This window comes from Lissotriton vulgaris, chromosome 4_1 (assembly GCF_964263255.1).
Source record: "Lissotriton vulgaris chromosome 4_1, aLisVul1.2, whole genome shotgun sequence".
In the NCBI taxonomy this organism is placed as follows: Eukaryota; Metazoa; Chordata; class Amphibia; order Caudata; family Salamandridae; genus Lissotriton; species Lissotriton vulgaris.
The window spans coordinates 1,818,154,634-1,818,176,405 of NC_141691.1; the positions used below are offsets into that span (position 1 = coordinate 1,818,154,634).

A 21,772-nucleotide genomic window follows, 5' to 3' on the forward strand; every position below is an offset into this window, starting at 1 on the left:
CGGTAGGTATCATTTCACATTCAAATGCCACATGACATACTTACAATTTTAATCAAATTAAACTTTTCCTAGGAGACTCGTAGGCCAGGCCTTAGTTAGCTCTGTTTGCGAATGTGATATGCACTCTAATATTAATTGATTAAGCATCTAAACAAAGTACGTGAGTTATGTGGTAATTAAATAGGCCAGAGGAGTATGCATAGCATACTTGCAATGTGCCTACAATTTTTTAGAGGATACTGGCAAGTTGGATGACATGCTTTACATCTGTAATTAGTTTTCATATCACTACATTTCCATAAGCTACAGGGATATTTTGAAGACGCTAAATGAATATATTAAAATTGTCCATAAACTTATTTGATTCTATAATATTTTGGGAAACATAATGCAACTACAGGGAAATAGTAACCTCTTTTGCAACACGAAACCACATAATTACTTATTGAAGCGGATATATTAAATATTTCACCAAAAGAAAGTGGGTACCATTTTTAGATAAACTCCCCATGGCACAATACCCAGAAGAAACAGTGGCACGTGCCGCATTGTGCCTGCGTAATTCAGCTTTAAAGTGTGCAAAGCCTATTTCAGGGTGGACTAAAAGCTCATTTTGCTTGGGGTCCCTGTGAACGAGCTCACATATGCCACTACTGAGATAGTACAACATGAGCAAGTAGGCCAGCATCACCAAACTGGATCGCACCATTAGGAAAAGCCATAGGTTGGTCATATGGTATCATCAGGGGGAAGACTAACTTGAGGGGTCAAAGTCAGCAGAGCATACCTGCTCTGAGTGAATGTACTCACCCTGCAGAGGGATATGAAGTGTGCTCCGAGACTGTCTCTATGTGAAACCCTTCTTGTGGAAGGCCTCTCGCCCGCACGTCTAATAGTGCCACCAGCACACTGTTTCTTCTGCTGGGTGTCTCCTCAGCTTACAAAATTGAAGTATGAACTCAATTCAATTCATGAAGCTTTATTCGGTGCATGTATATGACCATAAAAGCACAAAACAGAATATAACAATCCATTGAACTCATGTTCCCTACACAGTGGGAACGTTAGGTATTAATACAAATGGGGCTTTTTTCCTGATTAATATTAGTTAAAAGAAAGAACGAAAATGTTGAAAAGGCAACAGGAGAAATGCAAATTATAAAGTCAGCTCATAGGGAAGAAAAAAATGAAAGAAAACGTTATGTTTTACCTATCAATAGAAACGCGGTCTAAGAAGGGAACAAAATACAAGTGAAATATAAGGAATGGAGCGTCCTGCTGTGATGTGATCAATCTTTTAAAGTCAGCAGCGCTTGATATGCAAAACGGTATTACATTACAGAGTAAAACACTCTGGTAGCTCAATTCTAGCTGCAACTTTCTATGCTGGTTATCCTCTATAAAGCTAAGTTTTGCCAGAGTGAATTGTACATTCTTTTCGCATCCACACTCCCTCTGGGCTTTCATGCTGGAACATCGCTGAATGCCTCCCTTTCTGTAAAATGCGAAATTTGCGAGATGAAAGTGAACATTCTTAGACACTGTGAACAATCTAATGGGTCATGTCTCTTATTCTTGCATAGTATTATGCAGTTTTCTAAATAATTAAGGATTGTTTTCATTGTGCAACAGCTAATAATAATCAAAACAGCTAATAATAATAATAATCAAAACAGTGAAATCCGAAGCACCTTCAAATTTTCTGGTAATGGATTCATTGACGGTCTATCTAATTTCCTTCGTGATTGCTTGAGGAAAGAACACGTCTTGCCAGTAGTCACTGTGTTAAAACCAACTTTTTTAAACACTTGAAAAGTGTCAAGCATGTCATTGATGATAGGTCCCATTTAGGTGGGAGGAAGCCATAAAGGGCAGAACAATCTTGTTGTCCATAATGGTACTTCTTAATTTCATTTAACATTTAATGCAGAGGTTAAAAAGCAAGACACCAAAACCACCCTGAAAAAGAGATTAGAAATATCCCAACATACAGTCTTCCAGAAGAGGGAATTCAAAAGTAATACTGCTGAAGAGAAAGGGAGCAAACACTCCAGACACAATTCATCAGAATGGGCCATGTACTTGTAGAAACATAGGGTTAAGCAGGAAACGAGATCGCAGGAAAAAGATTGAGACCATTAGGGAATGTAATTTCAGGGAGAATAAACTGGAGAGGGGGCCTTCTTGGACAGGCATAGATATACAGATAGTCATGCCTATTTTTTCAAGACACATTCTGTGTCCAACAAGTAGCAAGTAAGGAAAAATAATCCCGAGTTTCACATCCATCACACCACTGTGTCCTGCCAGTTGCTTCCTACACACCGCACTGCACATCACTTGCCATTGAGTGGCCTCTACCACATAAATGCTGATGCCGCTGGGCAGTGAATAACTTCTCATGAAGCCAAGTATGAGATTTAAAAATGTATTGTCATTTTCTTGCAATGCACAAGGCCCAGAAAACTTGCTGTACCCTCCAGGGAGTTCTGCTCTCTTCTGAAAACCTGAGTTTGTCAAGTTGCCATGGGAACTAGTAAACACAACAAGATGATGGATGAAGTGCTGAAACATTTTAACCACTCACCCCCAGTCACAGATCTGGGTTTAATCCATCATTCTTTTGCTCACTATGCCACCCCAGTTTGGACCCAGCCATATGAAAATCAGTCTTGACCCTGTTTCTGATGGTAACAGTCCAGCCTGAACTGCCAGGCCAGCTCCTCTCTGGACTGGAAACAAGCATCCTGGGACCACGTTTGGGATATTACCCCTCATCATTCAGGCCAGCTTGAATCCAGTGGCACAGTGAGCAAGGGACTCACGTCTGGGCATACCCTTGGCCATGTAGGACAATTGAAAACCAATAAAAGGGCAGGGACTGAAAAAGTATCTCCCTGAGAGTGTTTACTCAATGGATAATCTTTCCGATGTATTACAGCTTGAAGATGTCCTCAAAAGACTCAGGAATCACAGATATATTAAACTTCATGCTCTGGGTAACCCTGCACCTCAAGATTTGGTGGGTCTAAAGTTAAATGACACAAAAGATCAGAAACATATGGTTACATTTGTGAAGCATGAAAAACAGGATAGACTTTCCAAGTGGGAGGCACCTTGAGGTGAAAGTTTGCAGGATTAACCTGATGAGTGATAAGAAATGGACCAAAAAAGCTTGCTTGAAAAATGCCTGGCAATATATGTACAGAAAGAAATTAGTAAACTAGCCGAACCTTAGCAGCATGAGCAAAGGAAGAAGTTGACCTATGCTTACCTGCACTATATCTCAACTTGGGTTTAGACTAGATGTGTTTGGTTCTGTACATGATTCATGTTAACTTTTAAATGCTGGGACCAAAGTATCAATGTGAGCTGATAGAGGGAAGGATCTAGGATCAAAACTTTGCAAGGAGAAACATGGTGAAACTGTAGTGGCACTGTGAGTTGCAATGTTATAGGATAATTCAGCTATTGGTGAAGGGCATGCCCAGAAATCTTGAAAGGCATTACAGAGAAATTGTTTCAGAATTCGATTTGTTTGCTTTGTTTGCCCAGTGGACTGAGGCAGATAACCAGAAGAAAGAGATTGTTCATATCCCAGTGCCTTACAGAATGCCTTCTGAAAATAGGAAAGACAGTCAGTTTCATTGCCAGAAGTCATTGAATCTGACAGAACATGAAGACTAATAATATATTAAAAAGTATTTGACAATTTCTTCAGCTAAACGTCATTAAGTTAGAGGAAATAAATGAGTCAACTTTGACAAAATTTAAATGATAACCATTATGGGTCAAAACCTACTGAAGGTTGAAGATCTGTGATGAAATCAATAGAAAGTGTATGCTAGGGTTCAGGGGCCACTGGTAAAGATTGCAAAAATCTAAAATGTTTACAATATAAACATGTATTTTTGAGTACAAGTAGGAAAAAAGATGGCATATATTTGAACATCAGAATGAACATTAGGCTGCCATAGAGATTGAAAGTTCAAATGTAGACCTAAATCTTCCATGACATGCAATGGCAAACATTCTGGCACATGAACATCACATGTCATTGTAGTTCATACCGCAAATAAAAAAGGGTGTTGACTAAAATACAAATCATTACATCATGTCAATAACCCCCTGTTTGGATCCAATTGTTCTTGATCCTCTTAGGTGCTTTTTAATAAGGACTCAATAATTTCAGGCACATGATGTGAAGGAAATAGAATGTATTTGTTGACTGTGGATAGCGAAGAGACAAGGTATGAGTATGATCAAGTCTGATTTCAAAGGGTTCCATAGGTTCCGTCAATAAAAGTCATAGGGCCCCATTATGATGCCACCGTAACTGAAAATGGGACAGACCGCCACTGGCAGGCACATTCTTGCCTTTAACATTGCGGTGGGTGGTGCTGTAAACAGCACCCACCGCAATGTTAAAGAGACATATTGTGCATTGCAATGCACAACATGACAGGCACCGCGCTGTGCCTGCCACCTTGTGTGTGGCAATGTACCATAGGTACCCCCCAGTGCAGCCTCCCAACCGTAACGGGCCCCAATGCAATTTGCGCCACTCTTTCCATGGCGGCATTGCCGCCATGGAAAGGCTTACAAAAAATACCCATCATAATATGGATGGCGGTGCCTGCTCGGCAACGCCACAATATTCTGCCCCATAACCACACAGCAGGCAATCGTAACGATTGCCTGCCCATGGAACCCCCCCATACTAATAATGCAGGGGGTAAATCAGGTCCAGATGGCAGGCGTATCACCACCGCCAGGCCCGCCATCATATTAGGTCCTAGCCATCTTCATGGCTACTATCTCTCTTTACAAATGAATAGTTCTATTCGCTTTCAGGCAGGACATGGGAAAGATAAATGACAGTATGATCTTGCACATCAGTTCCGTAGAGACTACAAGGCAGGCTCCTTTGTCCTCTCAGCAGCATCACCACTTTACAATACATTTGCTAGAGGGGTCAAGATGGCATACAACTAGAACTGAAGTAAGCATCATTTTAAGCATATTAAATGTTTTTTCAATTGAACCATTCCAATAAACATCTGCTGTTTTCTACGTTTAGAGGGGAGTAATGTCACTAGTCAAATATTCAAAATTCTTAATGAATTGGTAATAAATATTGGCAAATCTAAGGCAACATGGATTTCTTGAACACTGGATAATTGATTCTTTCTTTGCGTTCATAGACAGACCATAGGCATTAACCCTTTGTGTGTTTCGGACTGCCCACAGCCGCCTGACGTCCCGGTGGGCGTGTTCCAACGACGGCCAGGGGCCGTCGGAATCCCACCTACTCAATAAAACCCCCGCACATTGTGAAAATCCGCACAGCGCGGAAGGGTTTAAGTCTAAATCCAAGGTACACAATCTCTTCTTTTTAGAAATCACATTTTTAAAAGATATTATTTGAGCTTTAATAATACTAGTGTCACATATTCTTGATATTCCATAAGTGATTAATAAAATAGTCAATATCATTAAACAAATCAGTAGAAAATGATTTAAGAGATCAGAAATAATGGAATCCATGAAGTAATGAAAAACAGCTGGATCACTGCACAACCTGAATGACATAACACAATATTCAAGAGGCTTAAACGACATATGAAAAGTCATTTTCCACTCATCATCCTCTTTGTTATGTGGAAGATGGTGAGCACCTCACAAACTGAGTTCAAGGAATATTTATACTCCTTGTACTAATTCCAGAATGTCCTTAATAAAGGTGAGGGATTCCAATCCACAGCTTTGTTTGCCTTATCCCTCTAAAATATGTGTGCTTTTTGTACTGATTGCAGAATGTCCTAAATAAAAGGTGAAGCATACCAGTCCATATCTGTATTTCACCTTATCCTCTACAGTCTACACAAGGTCTACCATCTTGATTCTTATTCGGGAAAAAAAGATGCCCAACCTGGAGAAGATAATGATATAATCAACCAATTATTGACATTTACGCTAAAAGTAGTCCTGAACCCCTTCGATGCGTGTGACAAGGTCAACTGGTTATGGGTGTTACCTGCGCTGTGCGTGTGACGAGTTGACCTTGTCACATAACGCGGGATTTTTGAAATCTCAGCACTCAGCGGGAAAACCGCTAGCGCGCATGCGGTTAAGTATCTCCTTCTCGTTTTCTAACAAGGAATAAATGCACCAAAGCAATACAACACCCCCAGATTAAAGTGGAAAGCATGGAGACCTCCGTGGTTAATACATATTCTGTAAGCTCTGCTGTAATTTTAAGGATCTTCCCATTTAAATTGTTAACACTAGGGATATGAGATTCAATAGACTGTTGGATTTAGCCATACATGATGGAATATAAGGAAACCATCTCACACAAACTCCCTTCTTTATTTCCAAGTATTGGTGGTTACCTTATTTATTTTGGGGATGTACTGCACAAGTACATTTCATATACCCAGAGTCAGCACGTAATAGACACAGTCCCACCTTTCAAAGGGTTCCTTTTTCTCCAGTCTTAACAGACTTCTAGGTGTTCCTTTTTTAATAGGTTCTTCTTCGGGAGAGCGATCCACATGAGTTACTGATTTACAAATGGACTTCAATTTTGAGAAAACTTCACTCAAGACTTCTGTGTTTCCTGCTGTTTTTCCAGTAGTCTCTATACTATTAGCAGTGCTTTTTGAATACGTTCAGAAAATGAAGTGGGATAGTCAGTGTAAACTAATTTGACTTCGATTTCTTCTATCATACCCAATGGAATAATGTAATTTGGGTCCCCTAAACCAAATTAGAATCTGCTATCAATTAGCAAAAATAAGTCAATACATTCATTACACTTCCTGAATATCACACAGAGCTCACGCAGCGGAATGCTCCAAATCAGAATTCTCAAGTATCTTCTTAAAGGCCAGGCATCCTATCAATCCTAGCCGAAACCTTAATTCACAGGTGCAGTAGGACGACTAACTTTAAAACCTGCCTTTGCTCAATCTTGAGTGAACTGTGCAGGTCACAAAATTAAAATGCACAGGTACAGAATCTAAAAGGTCTCTCAACAGAATTCTAGGAACAATGTGGAGCACCTGAATGGACTATGTCATGTCATGTGTGTTCAGTAGACCTTAAAGCTAAGGTCTGTTTTAAGAATTCTCAAGACATAATATTTGTAGTTCTTGAGCTATATTCTGAGAGGGATCCTCAACTTGGATAGACCAATAAAGTCTTAGGCATTACCATCTGTCAAGTACAGCATACAGTGATTGCCCGAAGAAAGTGTGATTCCTGACAGTTGCCATGGTGTCATCCTGCGTTTTATGTACTCAGGAAAAGTGCCAACTGTCTCCTTAAAATGGTCCCAGTTAAAAAAAAAAGCCACAGAGGGCAGAAAAAAACCTCCTTGATAATATATGGAAATCTTCAATATTGTTACTAGTGTTCGAAAGCGAGCAACCAAAGGCACCCTAACTCAGGGTTGGGAATGGGCCTATCTGCAAGGAATCCTGCTGAAAAAATAGAGAACATTCATGTAGTAAACAATGTCAGATTGGTTGTGAAACACAATGAGAAATAAGGGAATTGATACAAATTCACCTTACTCTAGGAAAAAAAATGAACACTATTTTTGTTGAGAACTTCACAGAGCAAATACTGAAGATTCAACCATAATATGGCTAGTCGTGCCTACTCCTCCAGGATAATGAGGTTTCTAAATGGCTAAATGGCAAAGGAGAAAAGACAAACCTGATGCTTGACATTCCTCTCGCCAGGTGCCTCCTCCACCAAGCACTCTGTTTGACCTGCAAACTACCCTCTGAGGATCCACAACTGCACAAATGCTGGTGGCAGAAGAGCAGTGTTAAACTCCATGCCTTCTGCCAAGTGAGAAAATCATAGAGGCTGTATTCCTCTTCTGAATAACGATGCAAAGAAAACATGGTGCTGCCTCTTGTGTCTCTTGTTCAGAAATGCACCAAGGAGGACATATTATTATTTTAAATTCTCACTGTATCTCATTATTCAGGCTCCAACCTATTGCCGTCATTTAGAGTTGCACATGTCACTGAATATTGCAATTTATTCCTCGGGACAGCACACACTTTGTGCTCTACCTCAGATTTTTCATTGTCCTGGTCAACAAAACAGGAAATCCAGATCACTTCCCCCATGGATATTTTGCCTCGGATTACCAGGAGAAATTTTGGCGGTGAAACTTTATGGGTCCAAGCGTTAAGGGCAGGCCTTGAAATATCATACTGGATGCAAAGGCACATTTGCACCTGAGTTGATGTCTATCTTAACACTCAAAATTATGCCCTTCCACTGTTCCAAAATTGCTGTCCTCCAACCACTGCGGCTAACTTGCAGGCTCTGGGAAACTAGCCACCTAATTTAAAAGTCAGAATAGTGGATTTCCGGTGTACCATATTGACCAATTTATAGCCTTCACTAATGAGACAGTTCAAATTGTCACATCTTTAAGCCTGTCCATCAAAATAAAGGGGGTCTGGTTCCCGCAAGTGACGAGACACTGTCTCTCATTGCCAGCATGGAACGTTTTTGCCAGTAAATGTGGACACTGGGAACGTGCCTCAGGGTGGGAGGTACAAAGTCTGTGCCCACCCAGTAGTCTCCCAAAGATGCTGGCATACATTCTTAAGTACAATAAATTTAACTTTAATCTCTACCATTTCCATGTATGTCGTTCTTGTCGTTAACTCCCCTAGACATAATATAAGAAAAGTCATCCTGCATAACCGCGTCAGAGAGATTTAACTTTGAGAAGGAGTGAATCTGTGAGCTGCAAGCCTGCTATTATGTACACTAAATTAGGTAATTTTGCCACTGAAGGTCAGATTCTCCATTATCACACTCTTTGACATTAAGCTGTGCTTTTTGTTATTGCCTACCACACTCTTCTTTTGATGAAGCCCAGAACCTGCTCAGGATCTTCTACAAATGTTTGCCCTCAATCTTTTATCAAGCGAAAAAATACATAATTGTTTAGAATAGGTATGATTTTTATACATAAAACTTTTCAATTGAGACCTGAACAAGTCAGGTGGTTTGTTGCATGTCAGATATGTGTTAATTCTACTTGATTTTTCAACAACTTTTTACATGTTGTATCACACCTCTCTCCTTCATTGAAACATAGCATCCTAACCTGCAGTTGACATTGTCATTCCAAGCCTCTTGATCATGTACTACAACTAAGACACCCTTAACATTGTCATGTGAGTCAGCCACATATGATCTCACATGGAGGTGTTCCCTGTTATTGTTAATTTTCCCGCGCTAATAGTTCAGCAGATTATTTGGTTTCTTCTTCGCTATTGTGCCAATGACCGGAAGATCATGATTGAATCGGTAGCTGAGAAAGAGGGCTGCTGTAGCTGATGGATTTACAGAAGTCATCAGCGATCACATGGAGATTATATTGTTGAAAAACAATTCATCAAAGTCAAGCTTCCTTTTCATTGGTTCATACCCACGGCGGGGAAGTCCTCTTTCTGACCTCTATTTTGGTTCCAAATCCCTTCCTTCCAACTCTTCTGTCAAATGTTAAGTTTTTAAGAGTGATTTGACTGTTAGTCCACAGTTATTTTCAGTCATTCATGCCTGCCTATCGTGTCTTGAAAACTGCGTCTGCATGCCCTCCCATCTTCCCTATGCTCATGACATTAGTTCCAGCTAGCCTCAGCTATGCCACTCTTGTGGGACTGACCAGTCCATCCATTTGACAGACTGCACTGATAGCAAAATGCATTAGTGCGGGGACCTTTGGACCCAAGTGTAGGTGTAAAGTACAGTTAGCTCTTCAAATCTTTCCGCTTGCTTCAATTTACAACATATCGTGTTCAAGGTCATGCATCCCACTCAATAGGTCATTAAAAATATTTTCCAATGTATAACCCAGGTAAAAGCTCCAATGATGCTGCCGAGAACAACAAGGGATTCTCATTTTAAATCTTCTCAAAGTGTGTTGGACTAATGACCAGCTAACAGAGCAGCTTCTACCAAATTTCCATTTGCACTGCCAATGACACATTTTTGGGGTATGTCCGTTGTAACCTCAGCTGCGGTCAGTAGTGGGGGTACCTGCCGGGTGGTGACGTGGGGAGGGCGAGGGGCAGGAGGGTAGTAATCCATGGATTACGAAGGAATACTGGTAAGTAAACATTTAAATAAAAAAAACGAATTTCGTTGCGTGCACTGCATCCCCAAATGCGATGCAGTGCGCGCAACTACCAACCGTAGATATATAACCTACAATTTAGGTTTACACCCAGTATCCAAAATAAATTTACATAGCGCCTCAAACTTACACACAGTTTAGAACAAATCGATACGTTATGGAAATATTAGGCTAAAACAAAAAACATTGCAGGTATTGAAACTTTATTCTTCGAAGTACCCTTCTAAAACAGCCTTCTTAGCCTCAAACACCTGTATAGTTCTCCAGTAGGCGACACGGTGGGAAACTAATGACTTTAAATAAACATTGCATTTCGTTATTTTACCTGATATCCAAATGTATTGTTTTGCAAGCCATGTCGCGGGACCGATGGACTTTCACAGGTCGTGCGAGTAGGTTCTAAAACAAAATATAAACATTGAATTGATATTTAAAAAAACTGTGAAGAAACTATAGCTTGTACAAAACGATGATGAAAAGTATTCTATCGGAATGAAAATATGTCCCACCCCTTCACTATAGTAAACATCCTTTACGACAAATGCGTTAAAACGCATGCCAGTACCCGGCATTCTTTACTCCGCAAAATGTTTTACAACGCAGAGCTTTACACCGCATTCCCCAAAGCAACGCCCCGGGGGAGTTAGAATAGCAAATTGCGTTGTAATGGATTGCGTTGTAAAGCCCTCCAGTGTAAAAGATTTTGGGAAGTAAAAAATGCGGGGTAATGGCACAAGTTGTAAACGAATGTGGAGTAAAGGGTCCTATTCTGACCAATAATATCACGAGTATATAAAAGTGATTAATACGGAAAAAAACATAACAGAAAGTAAAAAATGAAAAAAGAGTTAAAGTGAATGACAAACAGAGTGATTGTTCTGATGAAGAAAGGGAGGTAAATAAGAAAGAGGAGGAGGAAAGCGGCAGATAGAGACAGTAGGAAGAAGGAAAGATTGTGTTAGGAAGGAATGAAGCAAAGAAAGGAAGGAATTAAAAACGAGAGCCCAAAGAATGAACGGAGTGGAGAAAAAGAGAGAGAAGCAGAGGCAGGATGGAATGGATGGGCAGAGGAAACGGTATGTAAGAATAGAGGGTGTTGAGGACTGAGTATAAATAGAGAAAGATCACGAATGTGTGGGAGATGTGTTGAACATAATGAAAAGGCAGAAGAGATGCGAGCAAGTAAACGAATGGAGGAAGGAGATCATTGAATGAATCATTTGTCAGTAACATATTTTCACACACCATATAAGCTCTGGCTGATACTATTTCCACTTTGCCTGGAATAGTTAGTGAAACAGATTCTGGACCAACTGTCAGAGATTGGCTGACAGACCCAGGGCCACCATCTTTTCCCCAGACACTGGGCAGATTGTGCGCGTAATTTGCCAGCTTTGAATCGGGAACAGGCTTATGATTGCGCACTGGCAGCGCATGCAGAACATTTACTGTGTGCCAACAAACAAATATGCCTGCAGACTTTTCTCAAATTGCTGGAACAACTTTCATTTTGTCAGAATGTTGTTGTTCCCGTTACCTATGCAGCGTGGCGAGGCTCCGCTCCATGAGCCATCTGCTTGGCATATCCGCGTGCTCGAGCCCACCAAGATGTAGGGGGGACTGCAGCTGAAGGACACCTCGGACTGGTAGATGAAGCTCCTGCCGTCTCGTTTACCTTGCCCAGGTATTCCAGGGTCGCCACAAAACTTCGCTGCGGAAGTAAACAACATGTTTAGACTTTCTAGACAGCTGCTGGAGACATTGTGATGGGGACAACTCCAACAGCTAGCTCGTCAGCTCTTTTCCTTACCAGGTTCTGCGTTGCTGTATTGAGTAGAATCAAATAAAAATTATAGAGGTGCCACCTTGTTATTATGGGTACATGTAATGCAAAAAGCACAAGGGCATCTACAAGCATGCAAAGGGCTGTTTTTAATAAACAATCATTTTATAGTGGTTCTTCTGAGGAGTGAACATTCGGTAACTCTAAGGTTCCATACATACTTTTAACAGACAACAACAGCACGTGCATTGCAAAAGGAGGTGAGATGAACTTGTTTTGTCAAAGATGGATAAGTCCATTCAAATTAAAGTTACACTTTTTTTTAATTCACAAAAAAGAGTATATATTTAAAAAAGAGCATGAGGGATGCATGTGCACTAGGATCTCTTACAAGTTGGTTGCTGTCCAACGGTCAAGGGCTTTGAAAATAATCTGCAGCGCCTCTTCAGAGTTGTAAACCCTCAATTGACTGAGACCCATATGTACCACAAGTGTGAGTCGTGGAAATGCTTGTTGTCCATTTCTGCAAAGCTTCGACTGAACTTGGTGTCCTGCTGGAGCTTTGAGGGTCTGCCCTGCTGTGCTGCTGGCCTTGCCCACCTGGAAGAGGCTACTTAGCCCAAGGATTGTGGACGCCTGGACATAGAGCACCAAGATCCCCAATCTACCCCTCATCAGAGACCAGAGGAGCCGTACCCATTGAACGTCCATCTACAAAGCATATTGAGTTCTGCATCTGCCTGGTGAGCACACTTCCTGCTGTGCGTCATTGTTGGAATCCCCTGAACACCCTTTGGCAGTAGTCTTCTGATGGTGTCGTGTGGGGATTTACACATAATCAGCTTCAGTGGCCTGGGGGGGGGCCAGATGAAGAGTCTCGGAGTCATACTTGGACATCCCTTGACCCTTGCGTGCTGGCCAGAGGCCCACCAACTGATTCATCAGTGTGCCACCAAGGGCCTATTATCTCGAAGTGTTTCTGCAATGTTCATAGACTGTGCACTTGTGTCTGTGGCCTCACCCACCGATTAGCCCTATGAATCAGGCCAGAGCTTGCTTGTCAGCCGTTTTCAAATGGCTTTCATGCTGTGGAGCTTAAGTGCAAAGCTGGTTAACCGGTCTACTAAATGTGAACTGCAAATTATAAGACAATTGATTTTTATGTGAAAGAATCTTGTTACCCCCACATCTGCTTGTGGTCATTTTCCTAGTGGCTGCGATCAACTAGTGATCATGAACTCTGTTTTAGGAGTTACTATTTGTGTGAGGTTCACGATCCTCTGGTCCTAATAAACATCATGAATATTACAGCATTTGCAGTCAGTTAATGTTTGAAAACTGTATAACATGGATGTAATGTGGGTGCCCAGTGTTACAGCAGAATTTCAACTGTGTTATAATTCATTATCCTTTCAAATACAAAAAACACTCTGGTTTTGTATATTCCATCTTTTTGTGCAAAATCTGGGCCTTGACTGCTCTATCAGCTGCATGAGAGAGTCGAAGAGGCTTGGTAGCCCAACTTTCCACCCCAAACGGATTAGCCTGCATTCTAGTCCTTATCAAAAGCTCACAATGCATCTCTCAATATCCTCGCAGTTGTCCTTGCGACATGAAGGGCTTGGGTGAAAGCATGATAGCAAGAGTTGTGGTGTCCAGCAAGATGGTTGAAGAAGATTGATAGAGGCATCTGGCAACAGGGACCGCCGTGAAATTGTAACTCTTCCTGGGGTAGTTGCAGACTGCGGCCTCCACATCAAGCCTCAGCGGTCATGAGATGGCATTCATTAATAGATGAGGCACATTATCTTGATTGTACATCTGCCCCTTTGTAAGGTGGGTAAATTAGCACATTTACAGGAAAGCTGCGAGGGCTCTTTATTGAAATGGCTCAACTTTGGGCCTGCATTGGTAGTTATCGAGCGTGACAGGTTCTAGCTACAGAGAAGCGAAACAAGATTTTGGGTGAAAGTATTGTAGAAAGTATCTATTACCCGTGGCCTGCAAGTGAGCATTTCTACAGCATTTATTCATTAGTGCTCATTTTATTCCAACACTGGGAGTCCACCTTTCCATCCGTCTATGTGTGGCCAGGGCTGCAGGGCATGACGCCACTCCAGGGCGTACATTTCCAGCGGGAGGCCTGCAGCCCGCTGCTTACTTCCTCACCCTCTACCCACTGCCCTCATTTGCCAAGCCCTGTTTTGTTTTTCCCATGTCAGCATCCATGGGTACTTAGGTTCTTTTTAAAGACGAGTGGCCCCTACATGTGCTTCTGCCCTGTTTTCTGACACTGTGGCTTCCTTATATTGCCAGTGGCTGTAGTATTCAAACCTACCTCTGTGTTCTGTGGCCCCTCTTTGATTATCTTTTATTTAGAGGGCCTCTTTTCGCCACATCCCTGCATCTTGTCTACGTTTTGGAGTAGCCACCAGTCTCCACCTTTTCACCAGTCTCCACCTTTTCACCAGTCTCCACCTTTTGACCTTGCTTCACCTTTTCACCAGGCTCCACCTTTTCACCAGGCTCCGCCTTTTCACCAGGCTCCACCTTTTCGCTCTTTCTTTGGCAGTAACTGTGATTCTGGTCAGGGCAAGCATTCCGAGTCTTTGGCCACTCGGTCAGGGCATCTGTGTGGCTACTAGTTTCCCACGTTCATATTGACAATATGGTATGTCGGGTAAATCTCGCCGGCGATAGATTGCATTTTGACTGTTCTACATGTGCCGTCAACTACAGTTCGTCCTTGCGCTTCTCTCGCCGCAATCCAAAGCACAGATGAGTCTGAGTTGCTCCTGTGCAGTCGTATTGACTTTGCTTTCTTAGCGCTTCGTTTATCAGGAAAGCTTCCGTCGTATTGGTGGCTTTGTCTGTCACGACTAAAGCACAGTTTGCTACACATGACGTCCTTGTGCCAAAGAAGAGAGGAGAGCTCCCACCTACACAATGCGCATCTCTGTTCACCACCTTGTTCACCTCTCAAAAGTCACTCGCTTGAAAATCTTTTTCAGCCATCCCTCGGTCACACTGTCAACTCTCATCCCCCCTCACTGGGGTTACCAAGGAAACCGGCAACTATGGCAACAGAGCAGTTCTATTCCTTATGAAGCTAGAGAGAAGCCCAAAATACAATACTCCCTTAATCTCCATCAGGTTAAAGATCAAGCTTGCCGCTTTTTTCCCAGGCACAACACCAGCAAAATTCTATTTTTCTCCATTCAGAGGCCTTTTGTTAACGTTTTAGCTAACATTTTTACAGGCACATAAATGTCGACTTGATAAACTATACAAAAGTATGACTAGGAAAAACAAAATATGTGCATTAAATGTAAACCTCATTTGAGGTTGAAAATGAAAAAATACATTCAATGAAAATTGATAATCATTTGCTTCTCATACATAGTCATGCTCTAGCGTGAACACTGCATCCCACAGACGGAGTTCACATCATTTGCTTCCCTAGGGAGGCACAGTATGTGAGGAAAGTATAACAATTGAAAAGTATCTCAAAGTTTTACAAAAAAATGATTGGCAAATGAGGGCACAGATGCAACGCTACCAAGTGGGAAACAGAGCTTGCAAATGAAGGAAGTAGCACATCAGGCGGCTGCTTCCACGGTGGGACGCTTTGATATATAATCTCAGAGCAGGCCTGCAGCACTTTTCACAGGACCCTAGATGGAAGAACAGGATTGCCGAGACAGCCACTTTGATATTTGACGTTCTTTGGGGTTATGTGAGTATATGAATGCATCAGTACAGATTTTCCATTCAAGAATTGAGATGCCTGCTCCACCTGTTTTTTATTTACATTTATCTTTGTATAATCCCGGACAGGGTATAATAGTAACACACTTAAACCTGCGATAGAGTGCACTAGCGGTGACCCTAGATTGTGGTTGTATAGTGCCAGTTCAGACTGTGTGGCTTATGTAAGGATGCTCACGTATACGATGTCCTAACTGAAAAAGTTGGGGAATGGCGGAGGGTCTGTATGGCTGTTTTTGTTCCTTCAATGGCTAAAGGAAAGGAGTTTCTTAGGAGATTTGACTTGTAATTGGACAAAATGCCTGTCAGTCACGTTTGTTTGGTCGGTACACTTGTCAAAAATGCTTTAAAAGGCAGTGCTCTTTAGGTGGCTTTCCAAGACATTGAGTGAGAACAGTGACCAATGAGATTTGGTTTCATGTAAGAAGCACCAGTTCCTGCCATATAAGAGCAGTTTGCCTGAAGATGGTTAAGGATTTGTACTGAGGATGTCCTTCTTGGTTTGCCTTCTTTTTGCAACTTTTTGGACCTGAGCCTGGTCCAAGGCAGTTCTTTGTGGTTTCTCCTAATCTTAGGTAGATCCCTGGTCAAAGACATAGCCTCAGAGAAACCAGATTCCTGCTTTATGAGCCAGTGATGGACTCTGGCCCCTCTGAGGATGAGATGGTCAGGCTGGAGATTGGATTTCAAGCATCTCAGAGGAGAGGATTTCTCTTTTACTCAAAACTCGAATGACTGATTCACCATTACATCCTCATCGGGCTTCCTGGATGCGGTCTTAATGCATGGGATACTCCTTCTTTCTGGCAGAACCAATTACATAGCTGAAACTAAAATATTCTTCTAAGACGGCCCCCATTACCTAGGAGCCACCACAAAAGGGAGGAACTAACAAACGGACCCTAGGCTGAAGCTCCTTTACTGATTGGGTATGTGTTTCTCTTCTTTTTTCTTACTTGAAATGTATACTTTCTGTCGGATTACCGTTTGCAGCATTTATTTAGTGGTTTTCTTTATGCCCTTTTGCTCAGCTTTAGTAAGCAGGGCTTGGTATGTTTTTACACGTTCGACCTTTAGTGTGGCGTGTTTTGACTCCCCACCCATGGTATCCTACTTTAGCAGGCAGGGCTGGGGCAGCCCGTGCACTCCACCACCCCGGTCAGCCCTGACTGTATGAAAGTGTGGCCTCCTGACCCACTTATTGTTCCACTTCCCAGTTGTCTTCAACCAAGAAATGGAGCATGCTGAAGAGTTCTCAGAGGACTGCTGTATGAATAGAGCTGCTCCTTGTCTGACGGCCAGCATCCCAGAGGTGAGCAGACATCACCTGGAGTCTGACATGGCTGGAAGAAGCTGCAGCCCTGCCTCCTGAAGTGTCTGAAAGCTAACCTATCTGTTGAAGGGACGCACGAAGAGTGCCAACCCTGCGGGAGGTGTGGTTGTCCAGGGCGAGCCAGAAGCAGCAGAACCCTGTGCTGGATGGCCATTCAACCAGGAAGACAGGGACAGCTATCCGTGAACCACAGGGAGCACAGCACATCTCTTCTGAGGAGTACCCTGTATCATGCCATTGTGAAGTTGTGCTCAAGGAGACAGTGCTGCTGTAGCGTGTATTTCTACCTGAGTGAATTCGGCAACTGTGACTTTGAACTGCAACTAACCAGCCTGTGCTTCCAACCCAGTGAGTGAGCCATGATGGGGCTCTGCTCCCAACAGAAGACTTCCAGACATGGCTCCATGAACCCTGATGCAGTGGCCCACCACCCAATGCACCTGAAGCCCAGAGCAGGCTTGAGACAAGCCCGTGAGCTGCACTGATGCCAGAGCCTACAAACCTATACACCCGCCAGTGGCGGCCTTTGCAGCTGCCTTCGGTAGACTGAAGAAGCGTGCCCGAACACTATCAGACAGTATGTCTGCTCCTGGAGGAGGGGAAGAGAGAGACAGGTGTGTGTGGTAGACTCCTGCCATGGTCAAAGAGCAGCTGAATCTCCACAGTGGTGAGTTGAAGACAATTGGGACTAACAGGAGTAATTGAGAGCACAAACACTAAAGAAGGGCATGCGCTGCACCTGAGCCTGATAACTGGCCAAGTCCACGCTTTAACTCAAGAGAAAAGAGGAGGCCAAAGACATTACCGGCCCACGGTACAGTGGGTCAGGGCCAGAAAAAACCTACCTGTGACTTTTAGTGTGTACTACTAAGTTTTCTGTGTGCATTAAAGTACTTTCTTTTTATCAAAGGTAAGCCCTGGGTGCACGGTCTTTTATTGTGCTACTAGGGGTTTATTGAGTCCTGCGTTTGAAGCAGCCCCGCACTACCTCTTTGAAAAGTCTGTGGCTTGCTGGCCATTGCTACCACTGAGAGCCATGTACGGAGAGGGCTGCACTCGGCAGTGTGCAGGGCAACAGTAGGATGGATTCTGGGACATCGGCAGTAAATGACCCAGGCACCACATCCAGGGTTGGATTGGGATTAAAAATCGGCCCGGGCACGCGCAAAAAAACGGCCCACATTTGCATAATGCCTTCCTTCAAATCACTGCTTTCAGCGTAGTTTTACATAAAAAGGAGGGTAAAAAAATGCACGCATTAGTTTACACTAGTGAAAAACACCTGAAAACAAGTGAGGCCACTTCTACTCAGGCTCCCTGCCCCGCTTAGTATGCCTACATTAATGGGAGGCCCAGCGAAAGAAAAGGGGTGACACCTCTACCTGCTGCTGCTATATGGGAGGTAATGAACGCCCATCTCCCTCCAAAAAGTCTACTCAGACAACCACTGGGCCGCTGGCGGGATAGGTGAACAATAGAGACACCGCTCAAATCGGCCCCCAGGCTGCTCAAAAGCAACCATCAGCTGGTAACGGGGGCATTGCCCGAATGCCCCCGTTACCAATCCGACGCTGACCACATCAGAGATCCAGGAGCCCATGTTTGCCCCATGGCCCCTAAAACGGAGTCTGACAAAGATACATTTTTCTGGACGTAAACACTTATACAGGCCATGTTTTTGCAGATGCGGACGGATGGTGGCGTTTAAACACACCAAAGATTAAATATCAAAAAGGCATTCATTTGTAGAGACATTTCATCACTATGAGAAATTACTTTTTCATATTTCATATTATGGATGCTCTCAAGGGTGAAATATGATTATCTTATGTGAATCTGAAAGAGCATTTATTTGTCCTGCTAGGCTGGATTTCATTCTATTTGCCTATCATCCTACCAAAGTAATTTATCCGTGCGTAAATCAGTTCATATGATGTACCATTCACGGGCAATCAGGCTGCCTCTGCCGTCGCTAGCACTCTCACGCTGGAACCAAATTTAGCCACTTGCCATCTTATTGCATTTTTATTTTATTTTTAATATTTCACATATCGTGAGCCTAGCTTCAAGGAGTTGCGAAGCATTTCACAGAGTACTTGAAATACCAAAATGCCCTCTCCTTCCTGACTGCCATCCCGGGCGTCTCTTCAGAAGCACTGCAATGGACTCACTTCGGGTGTCGCGCGACTCCTGATGCAGTAATATCGCGACTGCGATTTTCAATACCATTGGTGCATCTTTTCATATGCATCTTTGAAGCTCTGGGCTTCCGTCATTAGCGTACATTCATATTAATTCAGCATACACTAATACAGATGGGGAAGACCTGCAAGCAAGTGCTGCAGCGGCGGCAAGGCAAGCCCTTTGGCTGTGCCATGCTGCGGCACTTTCAGAGCACAGGAATGCAACATATTTACAATGATATGTCGCATTCCTGTGCTCTCCCCTGCGCTGGTGCACAAACAGCTGCCATGCCCCGGCACCCTTGCACCATGGTACAAGGATGCCTGCGTCATGTGGAGATTGTTTCTGTGCCAGAAGGGGCACGTTCCTTCACAAAAAACAATCACTACAGGCATTTTCCTCTTTTAATGTGTGCTGTAGAATGCAGCATGCATTGAAACATCTTTACTTGTTGTGCCTTAGGCGTAGCATACTGACGCATTTCCAGGTTTAGCATTCCTCGTAAATCTGGAAATGTGTCTGGTTCTATGGGTGTTGCGTGGAAACACCCACAGCAACATTCAAGTGCTGTGCGGAAAGGGGCCATATTTACAATGACAGGAAAAGCCATGAAGGTTGGCTTTTCCTGTCCTTGTAAATATGGGTCAGACAAATGTGCTGCCAGTGCGTCACAAAAAGTGACGTACTGGCAGCGCAAGGGGCTTGTAAATCTGCCCCAATGTTTGAGAAAAATAGAAAATGAATGCAAAATGGAAGCATGAAGAAACTACTTACGTAGACATTGCGGCACTTCGCCGCTCCAAGTTCCGTTCCCAACGCATGTCAGAACTGCAGGAAAGGATAGCTCATATCCCGCCGAGCAGATGTAGCTAACGCTGAATCCCCAGTCAAAATTTGTTCCTTCCAACCTTCCATTAAATATCTGTGGAGGCGCTGGGCAGGTAACAGCTGCAATACCGTTTAAAAATGATTAGGCACAGATGCTGCAATATCCCCTAGCGGGCTCGGTTACTAGAAGTACCATATGTGCTAGTTTAACCTTTTTGGAGGACAATACATTTAGAGATACCTGACTGGTTAATTAGTCAATGTATTTACTTCTATATTACCAAAAGAAAATTAAGAACATTCAGTCGCTAGACAAGCAAATGTATTTCAAATTAACCAATTTTCTTTTTTTGCAGGTCACTTTACCATTTTATCTTCCAGATAGAATTTTAACAGTAATCTTATTCTTGGCACTAGTCCTTTGAAAAAATAAATAAATCAGCAAGCGACTTGGTATTAACTGTCTATGGTTTCTAAAGGGCGTTGTGTTTCAAAGCGAAGTTATTTTTGATAAATTACCTGCAATGTATTCAAGATCTGGATTCAAAGCATTTTAACATAAAAGAAAGCAATATATTCTTGTTTATAACATTTATAGTCATTGAACAATGGGGAACACATGCAGCCATATTTACGGAAACATTTTCACCTCGACACAGAATGGGTACAACCCTTTGATGCATCTGACCATTGGTCACAGTCCCCAAAGATTATCCTCGGAATATGTGAGACTCTCTCTTGCAATGCACCTGAGCATCTCAATATCAGGGATAAGATTATTGGCTCAGTCAAATAAGCTTAGCTCTGTTCTGAGCAAGAGAAGACCATTTCTGGATTTGTCAAAGGGGGAGAGGGTCTAAGGGGACTGGTGCAAAGAGGCACATGAAGGTACTTAGTAGCAACATCTAAGGTATTTCCAAGCCTGCCTTTTTCTGGCTTGTGCGCCATGGAGAAGTCAAACTCGCCTCTGGCCTCATCTGCGATGGTCTCTTGAGGACTTATTGAGAATGTGATCCAGGACACAGTCACCTACACCAAGTATGCCTGGAAGTGAGGAGTACGCCAGAAGTACAGAAAGAGTAAGTCACAGCAAAATCTTTGCGGACTGGGCCCAATATCTTAATGTATGGTTTCTAGAGTTTCTCGACCGCTAGCTGTAGCACAATTCGTATTCAGCATATTAAAAAAAAAAAAAAAACTACTGTTCAATATTACTCCATGAGAAGCAGTTTCAGCAGGAGGTGGTAGAACAGTGGTGACAGGGGAAATGCAAGTCAGGGTTTTAGTTTCATAGAAAAAATCTAAACATATACAAAAATACATATACCTCACTGGGATCTTTGTCTGTACTGTACTGTGTGCTGCTTGACTATGGAATTTTCTGTTTATAAGAGGGTAGTGGCAGCATTATTTGGTGTCTAACTGAGGTGTTTTGAGGAGTGTCTAAACAGGTGAACCCACTCACGTTACAGGCTGGCTACAGTGGACAGTTTACTGCATGTCTGTGGCTTCCTGTGCAGCTATTTGTAGCATTGCTTTTCACCGGAAGTTCTGCTACAATAACAAGAGCAACAACACTGGTAGTAGCTTAGCTAACCGGATGAGCAGGTGGAGGCTTAGCTAACTGGCTGAACTGAGGGCACCAACTGATATCATCCTCAGACACACCTGTTACAGTCCTATATCCAAAGCAATG

At 42.8% G+C, this 21,772-nt stretch overlaps 1 protein-coding gene across 1 annotated transcript in view; it reads right to left on the minus strand.

The window, feature by feature from the left end:
• Positions 1-21,772, minus strand: part of CSMD3 (CUB and Sushi multiple domains 3) — a 2,596,150-nt gene that overhangs the window by 118,097 nt on the left and 2,456,281 nt on the right. Inside the window, exons 61-63 of the mRNA XM_086918068.1 lie at positions 20,023-20,196; positions 11,718-11,891; positions 10,506-10,579 (exon numbers count right to left, since the gene is read on the minus strand). Coding sequence (XP_086774194.1) covers positions 10,506-10,579; positions 11,718-11,891; positions 20,023-20,196 — 422 coding nt within the window. The remainder of the gene's footprint in view (positions 1-10,505; positions 10,580-11,717; positions 11,892-20,022; positions 20,197-21,772) is intronic.